Source organism: Sesamum indicum, linkage group LG3, assembly GCF_000512975.1.
Source record: "Sesamum indicum cultivar Zhongzhi No. 13 linkage group LG3, S_indicum_v1.0, whole genome shotgun sequence".
Taxonomy (NCBI): Eukaryota; Viridiplantae; Streptophyta; class Magnoliopsida; order Lamiales; family Pedaliaceae; genus Sesamum; species Sesamum indicum.
In genome coordinates, this window is record NC_026147.1 from 14,426,907 (window position 1) to 14,442,749 (window position 15,843).

General features: G+C 34.2%; 3 protein-coding genes across 3 annotated transcripts; 2 read left to right on the plus strand and 1 right to left on the minus strand.

The window, feature by feature from the left end:
• On the plus strand, positions 3,020 to 3,980 carry LOC105158389 (ethylene-responsive transcription factor WIN1-like). Its single transcript, XM_011075136.2, has 2 exons — positions 3,020 to 3,283; positions 3,425 to 3,980. Exons 1-2 carry the CDS (start codon positions 3,204 to 3,206, stop codon positions 3,912 to 3,914), a joined length of 570 nt encoding a protein of 189 aa, XP_011073438.1. The 5' UTR covers positions 3,020 to 3,203; the 3' UTR covers positions 3,915 to 3,980.
• On the minus strand, positions 7,905 to 10,250 carry LOC105158527 (non-specific lipid-transfer protein-like protein At2g13820). Its single transcript, XM_011075310.2, has 3 exons — positions 9,887 to 10,250; positions 8,630 to 8,686; positions 7,905 to 8,183 (listed from the first exon to the last, which is right to left on the minus strand). The coding sequence occupies exons 1-3, from the start codon at positions 10,206 to 10,208 to the stop codon at positions 8,059 to 8,061; spliced, it is 504 nt and encodes a 167-aa protein (XP_011073612.1). The 5' UTR covers positions 10,209 to 10,250; the 3' UTR covers positions 7,905 to 8,058.
• On the plus strand, positions 11,651 to 13,739 carry LOC105158528 (non-specific lipid-transfer protein-like protein At5g64080). Its single transcript, XM_020692845.1, has 4 exons — positions 11,651 to 12,064; positions 12,292 to 12,318; positions 12,467 to 12,529; positions 13,311 to 13,739. Exons 1-4 carry the CDS (start codon positions 11,674 to 11,676, stop codon positions 13,523 to 13,525), a joined length of 696 nt encoding a protein of 231 aa, XP_020548504.1. The 5' UTR covers positions 11,651 to 11,673; the 3' UTR covers positions 13,526 to 13,739.

Consider the following 15,843-nt stretch of genomic DNA (forward strand, 5'->3'; position numbering starts at 1 on the left):
AATAATTCAATTACTTTTCTAAGTTTTGCCAAAACTAAAAATAAAAAAATCAATTTTTCGAGGAGAAATTGTATAGGTGGGATTTTCCTATTTTTCTAATAAAACTTTTAATGTAATTATAGGATTTTTTTAGTACTATTTGCCACTAAAATCACAAACATCATTTGAATTTGTAGTTTGTCATAAAAACGATACATAGTTACATCATTATCAATCAATACATCCATATATTTTAATAACATCAACTACAAAAGAAACACATGAAATAAAATTAATCCATATATTCTTCAATAACAATCAAATTAATTAATTAATTATAATAAACTTACATCGAATTAGATAAATATACATATGTCTGGTGAAACTCGACCCGTTAATTATGATTATCCCATACTTGTTCATAGGACTTTGATCTTAACTACTAAATTATTTTGAAATTATTGTTGAGTCAATAGACTACAGACTAATGTATTATAAAATAAATACATCAAACATAATTCAAGCTTAAAAATAGACCAAACCTACACCACTTAGTCTTACACCAATAAAACATTTTATGTATTATAGAGTCTAATGTTGACCTAATTATTATAATTCTCACCTACAATTTGAGCTTAGGGCCGCGCTGCATTTTACTTCTCATGACATTATTATTATTATTATTTTTATAATATGCGGTTCATTAGATTGATAATTTTTATCGATGAATACGTTTTAAAAAAAAAAAAAAAGACATTACTTTAGGAGTAGACATATATATAGTGATCATATTCATGGAATTTCAAGAAAATTATGAAGTTTGATTAACCTTAACAATCGAGCAAACCTCATTGTCTTGCTGCATTATATGCTTCAACTTAAGTAGTCATATTTAAATCAACATTTGAAAAATAGCCCATTCAAGTACAAGTTCTAATCATACATTCAACGTTGACAAAGACTTCAAGTCATGTGACGACCTAATTAAATTGAAATATTAAGTGTAGGCTGTCCTTTTATTTTATTTTTATTTTCCTCAAAAAGAAGTAGTCCTAGGCTGTCTGTTATTTAGACCTATATCAACCGCATTAACTAATCACATATATATAGACATACTGCAGATTAGTTCAATCATAGAGTTAAGTTTGAGTTACGACTTCCCATTATTCATGAATGGGTTGTACGTACAGAACAATTTAGTAGCTGTGTATCTAATCAAACTTGCTACAATTATGGACCCAACTAATATAATACACTAACACTAGTGGTCGAAATTTTGACAGTAAAGCTGCCTCATTATTATTATAGATAAGCATTCAATTCTTCATTGGACCGCGTTGTGCTTTCGGGCACTCTCACTCGAAGAATTGTGTTATGTATGCGTCGTTTCTTATTTTCTACAAAAAAGTTTGGTCCAAAATTGTACATATACACATATATATAGGACTTTGCGAATCGGATATGTCTGTGATTGAGATTTTTAGTTTATTCAGATGAGCATTTTAATAATGAAGAAAAATTATAATTTTAGTCTTGTAATCTAGGGTCGGTATTTCTGATCTTGCATGACTTGATTTAAAGGACTAAAATTATAATTTAATTGATCGAGTATAAATTAGATGTAATTTTTTGGCCAAATTGACTGAAAATTAAATCACTAAAATTATCAAATTTTAACGTTAGAGTGCGGAAATCAATTCGTGTAAGATTAAAAAAATATTAGTTCTTAAATTATAGGACTAAAATTATAAATTTTTCTAATATTTAATCTAGTGGGCTTGTTTTGGGCTTGTTTTATTTTTTTCTTTAAGTGCCGAAAAGGAAAAAGGAGTGAGAGAAGAAAAAAATGAAATACTTTAGACTCAAATTAATCACCACCGCAAGTCAAGATGAACCCTAAACATCATACCCAATGGGCAGTTGATCGATAATATATTGGAGGACATTAAAGATATTACACTTGCTAGAAGATTGAAGGTAAGCCATCCGATTTAACGAGTATGACATTTTCAATATGCTTTTGATGAGACACATACAACACGCACAAGAGGGAAAACTAAAGTGAGGACTAAGTTGTAATTTTGCACCGTCTTACCATAAATAAAATGTGGAATGTATATAAAATAACCCCAAATAGACATTGTAAAAATGGTAATACAAAAAGCAAAATAATTCCAATACTTTGTTACAATTTGGTAGGAATTGAATAATCGAAATCGTGCAATATTTTTCATAATATCGCCATGCACCATTGTAGCGTCACATCAGTAGAGGGAAACAACACACGCCCTTCTAAAAGAAAACGATTCATCCTTACAAAATGAACCAACATACACTGACACCTCAGTTGGTAATAATAGTTATTTACTTGATGAATCTGCAAAATCATTTGAATATTTTACTGGGAGATCGTAATAAATGTCGATGTGTCAATAAGAATAACAAGAGGGAATCTTTTACTCTTTAGGGCTTGATAAGGGTATTGCTTCTAATTGGATCTTTGGACGGAAATTCTTTTCAAATAAAAGAAAATATAAAAAATGTCATAGGATTCGCGACCCGACCTGAGCCGTTGATCTTTCAGCAAGCACCTTACTTAAGGTGTAACACCACATGACCTTGCCATGTACGGACATTTGGACCTATAATTACTACTGTAAGAGGGTCTTAGTTGGGACCGCTCAACTAGCCTATTGATTTCACTTTGTTCTCAGGAATCGCATAATTGTGTGGTTTAGGACACGCTCGATCTTTTCTTGGGAGAAGATACTAAGCGACTCGGATCAGAGCTATCTTTTAATCTTCCATTTTGATGCTCAATGGTGTATATATCATTTAAGTAAATGAAACAATAGTTTGAGTATTCACATGCATCTACACAAAAATGGCTCGCAACTAAATTGTACTTATCTAGCTACCAAAAGAGATTGCACAAGAAATTGGGAAAGGGGGGCCCTAAGGTGGCAGTTGTGGGCCACTTTAGGGAACTGCTTCAGGACCACTGTACCAGATTGAAATCCTTTTTCTCTAAGCTCGCCGACAACAAGATCCTTCCAACGTTAAATGCTATAAATTATGCTGCAAACAGATACTATCTCAAGATCAGTCCCAGTTGTATAAATCATATTGCATCATTCACCCTTCATACAGTACTCTGATCATCAAGGTTTTCTGAGGCTTTGAGGTTTGACATACAGGAGGTAAAGAGAAGGAAATTAAGCAATATGGTACAAACAAAAAAGTTCAGAGGTGTCAGACAGCGCCACTGGGGTTCTTGGGTGTCAGAGATTCGCCACCCTTTGCTGTAAGAAATTCGCTAGTTCTAACATTAATTAAATTCAGGAAGAATGTCTGCATAAGGAAACCCTAGCTAGCTAGTTTGGGTCTGCATGTTCTTGGATTCAGTTTCTTGAAATGGGTTTTTGTTTTGTTTGTTTGTTGGCAGGAAGAGGAGGGTGTGGCTGGGGACGTTCGAGACGGCGGAGGAGGCGGCGAGGGCGTACGACGAGGCGGCGGTGCTGATGAGCGGAAGAAATGCCAAGACAAACTTCCCGGTTCCGCCGAATCAAGACAACGGCGTCAACGACATCTCCCCGTCGTCATCGTCGTCGTCTTCTTCAACTACTTCGAAAGCCAGTTCTCTCTCATCCATTCTCAGCGCAAAGCTCCGGAAATGCTGCAAAACACCGTCGCCTTCTCTCACTTGCCTGAGGCTGGACACGGAGAACTCCCACATCGGCGTGTGGCAGAAACGGGCAGGGTCCCGCTCCGACTCCAACTGGGTCATGACGGTTGAGCTCGGGAAGAAGAAGAACAACGATCAGAACCCGGCGGTGGCGGCGGCGGAGCATGGCAGGGCAGGTGTGAGGGATGGGATAGATGAAGAGGAGAGGATTGCGTTGCAAATGATTGAAGAACTTCTCAACAGGAATTAATTCAATCTCAACGTACATGTATTATTAATTAGGGTTTAATTCAATTTACCCCCTCTCATTCGTGAAATGAACAAATTTGTCATGTGAAAAAATATTTAGCAAATTATCATCTGTATTGTAAAAAATGAAGCAAATTATCAGCTAATTTGCTTCATTATCCAAAATATAGGGGACAATTTGTTATTTTATTTTTCGTAGGAGATTTTTTTATTCATTTCTCGTATCACAGAGGGTAAATTGCATTTTTTCCTTTTAATTAGTGTTCCATTATGTATACTATATATAAGCTTAATTGCAACGCTGCTAATTGTTTTTCATAAAAAAGCTTCAGAAAATTATAATCCAAACAGTCCTTTAAAAAGGGTTGAAGAATTTGTCCAATCTACGGGCAAGCTGGAATTTTTATTAGCATCTTCTATTTTATTTAATATATATATTTATATTATATCGATAAAGATAACATTATTATATATTTTATTTAAAAAAGAATTTTATAGACATAATGTGTATATATTAAATAAATAGAAGATATATATACCAAAATTTAGAATAGAAAATTCGTGCACAGGAAACTAAATGGTATCTGTCTGCTTTGGTAAATACAAATATAGGGGGTTTAGTTTATCCGCGAAAAGGTCAACTTTCTGTATATATGAACTTATGTTTCCTCATTGCGTTATTGTAATTTAAAATTTTTATTATAAAGTAGTGCAGAATTTTTCATTTGTACCTATAAAATATATAAATTATATATATTTATATATTAAATAATATTATCTTATAATATTGACTCGTAATATTAGGAAAAATTATTCATATTTGGGATTGGTGAAAGGTGAATAGATATTTGCTATATATATGGTGATCTGCAGGCTGGTTTCTGTTAAGATCACACATCTTTCTGTTTTTTGGGATGGTGTTTGTGTCCATTTCGAGATAATAAGGTTCACTTTTTTGCCCAACCACATATCTTTGGCTGCTGTCATTAACTCCCAAAGTTGTTTTATGTGTAGATTGTCAATTTCTTTTAGGATAAATCATAACTGAATGTTTCTAAAAATGACATAAGCGTGGTAAATTTGTTAAGCGTAATAATAACTACAAGTTAGTATGAAAGAGAAATTAATTTTCTTTAATAAAACAGTGCAAAACAACTACATTTTGAACTTTCTCAAATTTTCACGAAACTTGACCCAAACGTTGGTCTAGACCCAAGCATTTGTTTGGTAAATTTGCTAAGCGTAATAATAACTACAAGTTAGTATGAAAGAGATACAAACTTTCTTTAATAAAACAGTGCAAAACAACTAAATGTTGAACGTTCTCAGAATTCAACGAAACTTGACCCAAATGTTGGTTTAGACCCATGCATTTGTTTGGTAAATTTGCTAAGCGTAATAATAACTACAAGTTAGTATGAAAGGGAAACGAATTTTCTTTAATAAACAGCTAAATTTTGAACGTTCTCAAAATTCGACGAAACTTGACTCAAACGTTGATCTAGACCCATACATTTGTTTGATAAATTTGCTAAGCGTAATAATAACTACAAGTTAGTATGAAAGAGAAACAAACTTTCTTTAATAAAACCGTGCAAAACAACTAAATTTGGAATGTTCTCAGAATTTTATGAAACTTGACTTAAACGTTGGTCTAGACCCATGCATTTGTTTGGTAAATTTGCTAAGCGTTATAATAACTACAAGTTAGTATGAATGAAAAACAAACTTTCTTTAACAAAACCGTGCAAAATAGCTAAATTTTAAACGTTGTCAGAATTCAATGAAACTTAACCTAAACGTTGGTCTAAACCAATGCATTTGTATGGTAAATTTGCTAAGCACTATAATAACTATAATTTAGTATGGAATGAAAACAAACTTTCTTTAATAAAACCGTGTAAATAGCTAAATTTTGAACGTTGTCAGAATTCCACGAAACTTGACCCAAACGTTGGTCTAGACACATGCATTTGGGTGGTAAATTTTCTAAGTGTAATAATAATTACAAGTTAGTATGAAAGGGAAATACTTTCTTGAATAAAATCGTGCAAAACAGCTAAATTTGGAACGTTATCAGAATTCCACAAAACTTGATCCAAACGTTGGTCTAGACCCATGCATTTGTGTGGTGAATTTGCTAAGCGTTATAATAACTACAAGTTAGTATAAAAGTGACACAAACGTTTTTTAATAAAAGTGTGCAAAACAGCTAAATTTGGAAAGTTGTCAGAATTCCACGAAACTTGACCCAAACATTGGTCTTGACCTATGCATTTGTGTGGTAAATTTGCTGAGCACAATAATAAGTAGAAGTTAGTATGAAAGGGAAACGAATTTTATTTAATAAAATAGTGCAAAACAACTACATTTTGAATGTTCTCAGAATTCCACGAAAGTTGACCCGAACGTTGGTCTAGACCCATGCATTTGTGTGGTAAATTAGCTAAGCGTTATAAGAACTACAAGTTAGTATGAATGAAAAATAAACTTTATTTAATAAAACCGTGCAAAACAGTTAAATTTTGAACGTTGTCAGAATTTCACGACACTTGACCCAAACGTTGGTCAAGACCCATGGAATTGTGTGGTAAATTTGTTAAGCACTATAATAACTAAAATTTAGTATGCAAGTGAAACAAACTTTCTTTGTTAAAACCTTGCAAAATAGCTAAATTTGAAACGTTGTTAGAATTTCACGAAACTTGACCCAAACCTTGGTCTAGACCCATCCATTTGTGTGGTAAATTAGCTAAATGTAATATTAAGTACACGTTTCATGAAAGGAAAATGAATTTACTTTAATAAAACAATGCAAAACAACAAATTTTAAACGTTCTCAGAATTTCACGAAACATGACCCAAATGTTGGTCTAGACCCAAGAATTTGTGTGGTAAATTAGCTAAGCATAATAATAACTACAAGTTAGTATGAAAGGGAAACAAACTTTATTTAATAAAATCGTGCAAAACTGCTGAATTTTGAATGTTGTCGGAATTCCACGAAACTTGACCCAAATGTTGGTCTAAACCCATGCATTTATGTGGTAAATTTGCTAAGCATAATAATAAGTACAAGTTGGTATGAAAGGGAAACGGATTTTGTTTGATAAAACAGTGCAAAACAACTAAATTTTGAACGTCTAGACCCAAGAATTTATGTGGTAAATTTGCTAAGCGCAATAATAACTATAAGTTTGTATAAAAGGGAAACAAACTTACTTTAATAAAACCGTACAAAACAGCTAAATTTTGAAAGTTCTCAGAATTCGATGAAACTTGACCCAAACATTGGTCCAGACCCAATAATTTGTGTGGTAAATTTGCTAAGCGTAATAATAACTATAAGTTTGTATAAAAGGGAAACAAACTTGCTTTGATAAAATCGTGTAAAACAGCTAAATTTTGAATATTCTCAAAATTCGAAGAAACTTGACCCAAACGTTGGTCTAGACCCAAGAATTTGTGTGGTGAATTTGCTGAGCGTAATAATAACTATAAATTTGTATAAAAGGGAAACAAACTTGCTTTGATAAAACCGAGCAAAACAGCTAAATTTTGAACATTCTCAAAATTCGACGAAACTTGACCCAAACATTGGTCTAGACCAAGAATTTGTGTGGTTATTATTACGCTTAGCAAATGTGTGGTGAATTTATGTGGCAAATTGTGCGAAAATCTCCCATAGGATTAAAAGTAGGCAATTTCATAAGTTACTGGATCTAAACAAAAATGGATATAATTATCAGACTAAAATTAAAATTCGGCATGCTTAGCATATTAAAATAATACTTTTCCCAAAATATATATTATACATGTGCACACATATAAAATGCGATCTAATTATGATGCTGAGCAAGAAGAATGTGTTAATAGTTCACACCAGCTTCCGTATCTTGAACTTGAAATTCTTAAACAGATCGAGTGCGGTATACTCAATTCATTCAATATCATTGGATTACAAGAAAATACATGAGAAAAACAACGAAAGTTATATAAAAGAATAATTTTTATTAATAATAATAATAAATAGAAGAGCGACAGACAAAACCCTCTTCAAAATCAAGACGGACCACAAGAATTGGTTTGAATAAACAACAATCCAACTAATAACCTTGACCTAGAAAGAAACCAACCCAAAACCCTCAAAATAAAACATAGGATGCCACGAGACCAAGAAAAAATAGCCCAGAGACAGTCATCTTAGTGGGAGTTGCATCCGAGGTACCAACACCATCTCCAGTTGATGGCACAGTCTTTGATCCAGCCCCTGCAATCACACATTCATCGGTCCAAGAAAACTCGAAAAATTTAATTATATGCTTTACGAAATTTTTGAAATGATCCCAAAATTAATAAAAAATGACATTTAGTCCTATGTTCAAGTTTCTATAAAAAATATTAGACGACAAAGACATGTGTAATGCGAGTATTCGTCAGCTTGGCTACTCAAACACAACTGATGGGCAGGTACATTGTACGTGTTCTTTCCATTGTTTTAAGAAAACTTGGGAATAGAATTAAATATGTCGAGTTTTTACAATTTTCGGATAATTTTAAAAATTCTATAAAATATAGAATAAATGTGTTCAGTTTTTTTAATTTTAAAATTATTTTAAAATTTTCAAAAAGTAGAAAATTAAAAGTATTGAAACCCTATGGTATGAAAGTAAAAGTGTAATTTGGCCAAAATGTCTGGATTAGGAGATTGTGTACCTGAGCTTGTGTTGGGAGTATTGGGTGTTGAAGCAGGAGACCCAGATGGGGAAGCAGCTGTAATTGAAACACATATTTTCAGATAATTACATAGATACACATGAAGTATGGGCATATTACAAAAGAGTCTTGATTTTGATTGGGTAAATTATATTACACCCTCTTAAATCAGATTTAATAATTACACAAGTGCCCTCTATTACTTGTAAAATTATAAGTAGATCCCCTTGAGGGAGTATCGATGTAATATACCTCACAAGTAGAAGGTATTTATGTAAATTACAATTACAAACTCAAAAAGTGTACTTGTAATTTTATGAAGCGTAGAGAATGTTTGTGTAACTAAACTTAAACCTATGAGATATTGATGTAATTTGCCTACTTCAAAAAATTACAGTTCTAACACTCTTTGGGGTCCGTTTGCTACGATATATATACATTATTTTATTTGGTGATTGAAATTTGTATCATGGGCTAAAAAGTACTTTAATCTAGAACTCAACTAACAATCAGATTGTCGAAGTCGGATAAGATATCAAATATTGCTATATCATCCCAATATAAATTAAGAATTACTAATTTGACCCTATCCATAAATTAAATTAGCCAATCCAATTTGGTTCTTTTTCAAAAAGAAAAGGATAAGATTGTCTATTTACATAAATCCTATACATCCAGACAACATGGACTACCTATAGCATACACCCCACATCTTTTACATAATAAGAAATTTGACATATGAAAATTAGCTACCAAACATAAAATCACTTTCTCTTGTATTCTAGCACCAATATTTTTCCTAATATGTAACATCATGTCCAATTTCATTAATACAATGGGACAGGCCCTATAGTCATATTTTACATTTCAAATTTTTTTACCATCATTTAATATCTTGAGAAAAATGATAATATAAACTATAATTATGGTAAATAGCAATTTATCCCCCTGTGATATTAAAAACGAGCATATTATCCCTCTATGAAAAAAAATTAGTAATTTATCCTCCTGTACTTTTTAAAATGAAGCAATTTACCTCGTTATATTAGGGAGGTAAATTGCTTTAATTTTAAAAACATAGGGAGGTAAATTGTTATATTTTTAAAAAATATAGGGAGATAAATTGTTATTTATTTTTTCATAAAAGAGTAATTTACTCATTTGCGATATCACATGAGTTAAATGTAGGGGTTGTCGATATATTTATGATCAGATGTAAACATCTATGCTATGAAGTAGAGACCAGTTAGTTATTACCATTGCATAGGCTAGTAGGGGGAGTTTGGACGTTGCAAGCCTTAGGCAGGGCCAGAGCTTGAGTCTGGTTGATGCTGATCCCTAAGTTCGGGCCTCCACCGTTAAGCACTTGACACAAGCACTGCGGCTGGGACCGGACCGCTGTATCGAGCTGCGTGCAGCAGGCGGACGACGGGGTGGAAGAGTTACCGGAGATGTAGTTGAGGCAGGGCGACATGCTGATGAGCGCATTCGTGCAATCGCTAGATTGGGCGGTAACGTCAGCCCAAAGTATGGTGGCTATAATCAAGACTAAGGCCATGGATACTTGTTGATGTGCCATTTTTGATGTAGTGATTGAATTCTTGCTTAAAATGTAAGGTGTTTCGATGAAGGGAAAGGTTATGTTTTGGGGTTTATATAGGGAACTTTGTGTTGAGGGGTCAAATCTTAAGAGTGGGATTTAGGTCGGTGGGTGTGGGGTGGGGGTAGGGGGGGGGGGGTTTGTCTTCCTAACTTTGAAAGTCTTTGATTACTTTCATTTGATTTTTGGAAGGGTTTTATGAGGAGGAATTGTATGTTTGCAATTATTGGGAAAGTAGGAACAATATAAATAGTTAGTTGTACGGTAAGCGAAGTATATGTGATTTTAGGACAAAGATGTCGATCAATAAAACAAGTGGTTATTGAATAACTATTTGTCTAATTTGTCAGATGCGAGCAAGAAAAAGAGTCGACGGCCCATCTAATTCGCTTAACTGTCATCTGTTATATTTGAGAAAGAAAATATAGTTGAAATCTGAATTTGATCAAATTTAAATAAATTGCATAATAAGTATAATAGATTTATTATATATTTGATATAATTTTCATAAATAACAACTAATTATATTGTATATATAATTATAATTATTATGTGATTTGTTTAATCTGATCAAATATATAAATAAATGAAGCAGTAAATGAAAAACTTTCATTACGTCCACCTACACCAAGCCCAACTCCGCTCTGCCATAAGACGACATTTCAGTTCTGGCTCAACGCAAACAATGAGTATATGGGACCAACTCTAAACACCCGAACTCCATCACTGCCCCCAAAATCAAGCCCACCTTAACTCAACAAGACCTAATTGAACCCATTTAACGTAATTTAATCTAACACATGCCCATTAACTCATTCTAGTTCATGTCAAATCTGTCCGTACTCAACTAATCACAAAATCGATAGTAATTGATCACTCTCCTTCAATTATAAAAAATCTACTTAAATATTATTAAACTTGATCGAGTTAGAATTTATATTACTATTCACCAATAACTAGTGGTCGACTGGTCATTTAGGAGACAGTCCATTAGTTTGAGTGTAAAAATTTTTTTGTTCAAACTCTAATTACGTGTATTTTCATTTTCAGTTTTTGTAAAAACATAATTTTTTTAAATAAATTCTAATTGAAATATATTAACTTAATATCACAGTTCAATATAAAAATACAATCTCATTAATTAGTTTAAAATATATTATCATTTCCACTTAAAACTCAAAATAAAAACACAAACATTTCTAGTTCTTAATTAATTCCATGAATGGTCAAACAAGAATGAGAAAATGACAAATAATCCTAGAAAGGTCACCTAAATCTCTACATTTGACAAAGTTGGTTAAAGTAGTTGATCTCCAAAACCCACTTCAACCCCCACATCTTCTTCCCCCTTTCATTTTGCTACCTAAGCTTTGCCATTACCTATATATAAATCCCATCACCATCTCTTCACAACCAAATTAACCAACACAACAACTCCTTACCCATGCACATCCAATATTTCTCTAACCCCCACAAGACACAAGCCAATCTCATGGAAAGATCCACAAAATTTTCATATCTATCAATACTATGTCTTGTTACAGCACTGTTGACGATCTTGACTGTACCTGTTAACGGCCAGTCGAGCACGTTATGCACTGGACCTATGCTCCGCAGCTTCGGCTCCTGCATAAATTTTCTTTCAAGTGGGTCAAATGCATCTTCACCAACTTCAGCTTGCTGCAGTTCTTTAAGAGACCTCATGAGCAATGGGCAAGATTGCTTGTGCCTTATTGTCACTGGAGGCGTCCCGTTCCAAGTCCCCATTAATCGGACCTTGGCAATCTCTCTTCCTCGTGCTTGTAGGATGTCGGGTGTGCCCATTGAGTGCAAAGGTAATAGTCGGGATAGCTGTTCTAACACCTTATACACGTAAAAATCAGGCAATCAGAAGAATGAATTAAATACGATTACAGAGGATATATCTATAATTTTTCAAAATCAAATGATATCTTGTAATATGTTCTAACTTTAGAAGCTCTGTCTAAAGATTTCTATTAATTTTACTGCATATTTATGTGTATTTGGTTACTAACTTTGAGTTCTTGTGTACCAAATACAGCCACTGCAAGCCCAGTTCCAGCTCCAGGTACACTTCGAGAATTCTAGCAATTTCCAAAGCCATGATTCTAATCTGAATAAATTCATAAACCTGCAAGAATCTTGATATATTCTTTGGATCAATTGATCAAACAGCTTATGAACCTAAGTTCAATTTCTGATGCTTTGAATGGCAGATTCAGGAACTCCAGGCCAGGGTGGACCACTATATCCTGGATTATCTCCTCCAAGTCCTACAGGTACTTCATTTCCATGAACCCTGTCATTAAAATTACAAATATCTCCCCTCTAAATTTCTGCATTCACAAAGAACTTAGCATTATGTCTACTGCTAGAGTATCGAGTCTGACCCAACAACATTCAAAAACTACCCTTATCTTTTGTGTAATTACAAAATTCATTTATGACATTACAAAAATAGGGACGGTGAACGTCTAATGATGTTGACATTTTTTAGAGGTGTATATATAATTTTTCAAGAAGTACGAGTGGTTTGTGTAAATGATCATGTTGATATTTTGATAGGTGTATATGTAATTTTTCAAAAGACAAATAATTTATATAAATAAATTATAGATCATGATTTATAAATTTAATTTTATCCTAATTTTTCAAAAGACAAATAATTTATATAAATAAATCATAGATCATGATTTATAAATTTAATTTTCTCCAAAGGATTTAGTAGTTTCATCAAACTATTCCCTTTAGTTTCTCTCTTTTTCGATCAATTAAAGAAATATAATAAGAATTTAGATTATCCACACTAAAATAAGTTAGTAGTTCTTTTAACAAGCTATTCCTTTTATTTTCTTTCTTTTTCAATTAATTAAACAAAAATTGAAATTATAATACACGTTGAGTGTGTTTCATCCTTCAGTGTAAAGATTATAATCTTAAGAGGGAAAATTTTGATAATTTCAAAAGGAGGGGTATTATCGACAATTAACCCAAAAAAAAACATAAGAACTTTCGGTTTTTCTCATAGAATATGGATTGTGTCCTTTCAAAATCTTGCAGTTCCATTTACTCCCCAGCCCTTCACACCGCCGTCGTTGGGACCAGGAGGCCGCATGACGCCGCCTCTGGCACCGGAAGGGGACTTAGTTCCGACTCTGACGCCGCCCGGAATGCGGCCAACTTTGACTCCGTCGGCGGCGCAGCCGTCTCTTAGTGCTTTGCCATCTCTTCTTGTAGCAGTAGTGTTTGGAGTCATTCTGGTGAAGTGGCATTGATATGTAGGGGTTGTTGTGTTTCCATGTTTTGTGCACAATTGTTTTTTGGGATAATTCAGTCACATTTTTTATTCATTTGATGGTGTACAAAATTAGTGTCATGAGTTTATGGAAAATAATATTTGCTTTGTTGGTTTTATTTTTAATTTTTATTTCAAGATAGTAGAGAAAGATAAAGATATGTATATGTATTTTTGGGGAAATTTTAATGTGTGAATTTGTCTTTTATGTCGGTGACACAACAATCTATTCAGACACACTACAAGAAAAAAGAAAAAGAAAACTAGGAAAAAAAATTAATTGCTAATATACAATCATGAATTATATCTACTTAGTGTCAATAATTTTTATTTTATTATAATTTATGTGCATAAAAATAGATTGACCCAAAGAGGTCCAAATGATCCAAAAACAAGAAAGAAACGAGAGGCCTGTAACATTCTAGGAGGCCCAAGTCATGAGAGACCCAAAAACACTTGATAGGCGGCCTTGACAAGTACTCCCTAGAAAGTAAACAGATAGACGACCTTGGCAGGTGTCCCCTAAAAAGTAGATAGGCGGACGACCTTGGCTAGTGGCACCCTAAAAACAAATCGGCAAAGGAAGGAGGCCTGTTTCGTCAAAATCGGCCCAAGAAGGAGGCTCGTTGGGATCGGCCCAAGGAGGAGCCCCTATCCAAAATCTGTCCAAGGATGAAGCCTGAAAGCTTGGCCTAAGAAGGAGGCCCAACACGAAAGTTTGTTGTATTTTTTCAAGGCCAGCCCGAAGGCAGGAAGGTGTCTTTAATGGGTTGGGCTCTTCAGTCTAAGAGGATTCCCCACTAGGTTGGAGTCTGCATGAAGTAGGAGTCCTCCCTTTTACCGAAAAACTTGTTGCTTAAGGAATAGATAAGGTGCAATCCTATCCCCCCTAAATCCCACCTTCCTCGCCAAACACGCAGATCCCCTCCCAGAACTCCTGTTACAGAGGCACTCCTTCTCTATAAATAAGGGAGGTACCCCTCAACAGACAATCCCCTTCCACACTCGAGAACCTCTCTTGCTCATACTCTACTACTCTAATTTCGTGCTCTTACATACAAAATTTCCACTTTTAGCATAATTTCTCGTCATAATTCATTATTATAATTATCTATTCTTAAATTTGGGACTAACTTAAGCATCAAAGTGCTCACATTTTGTTTTGCAGGTCCTCTTTCTCAAGAGTTGTTATTCAATTAACCTAAATTTGATGTTAAGATCCAAAGATTTTAGACCCGTGATAAAATCGCACACATCAATCGGTACCATCTGTGGGAAACACAGATCTAAGACGTGAGATCAATGGAAGGAGTCCACACGTCCTTGGAGGACTCCCCCGAAAGGACGGTCCCCTCATGCCAGAGGCCTCCTACGACTGATTAATACCTCTATTCAAGGCCCAACTTCAGTGGCTCCATCATCATTTGTTATTTAGTTTTAATGTTTCACTAATTCGATTTTTAAGTACAAAACGCCCCTTAGAAGAGTAGGCGGGCATCCTTCTAAGAATAAGCCCTGTCCTGTGGTAGGTATCCCCCTAAAAAAGAAGCATCCTGCTCGGCAAATAAATCTTTACATATCTGCTTCTCTCAAGGAGTATATTTTGTTTTAATAATTTTGGCGATTTATTTTACCCCCTTCAACGTGTTAACATATATTTGCTTGTAAGAATTTCACGAGCATTACATCCCTCTCATCAAAAGTCCTGTCTTCCACACAGGCACAAATGCCCTCTCCATAGAGGCTTCCCAAGCCCTCCTTCGTCCAGGCACTTAGGTCCTTCTTTGGGGGACTCGTAAGCTCTGTCCCATGGAGGCACCTAAGCCCTCCTCCGCGGAGGCTTCTAAGCCCTGCTACCAGCAGACACCTTATTCTTCCTCCGGTGAGGTTCTTAAGTCTTGCTCCAAGAGGGCCCTTTCTCAAATAAGCCCTCCGAGGAGGAACACAATAACTTCGCTCCGTGCAAGATCTATTCGTAATATATATCTATTTTTGTTATTTAACATTCTCTTGCAGAAAAATAAAGTTCTACATCGAAATAGGCACAAAAAGCACCCGTCCCCTCCTCCATGGAGGCACCCTCCTAAAAAGTCCTGCTCCATACAGCCACGAAGTAAGTCCTTCTTATTCTAAGCATGCTTATGCTAATTATATTCTTTACACTCTAATATATATCTATTTTTCGAACCCTATCTTTGAAGATTTCTACTCTAATAAGTGCAGAAATCTCCAGTTATTAGAATTGATGAGCAAAAAATAAGTTGGCCCAAAAAGGCCTAAACAATCCAAAAAGAAAAA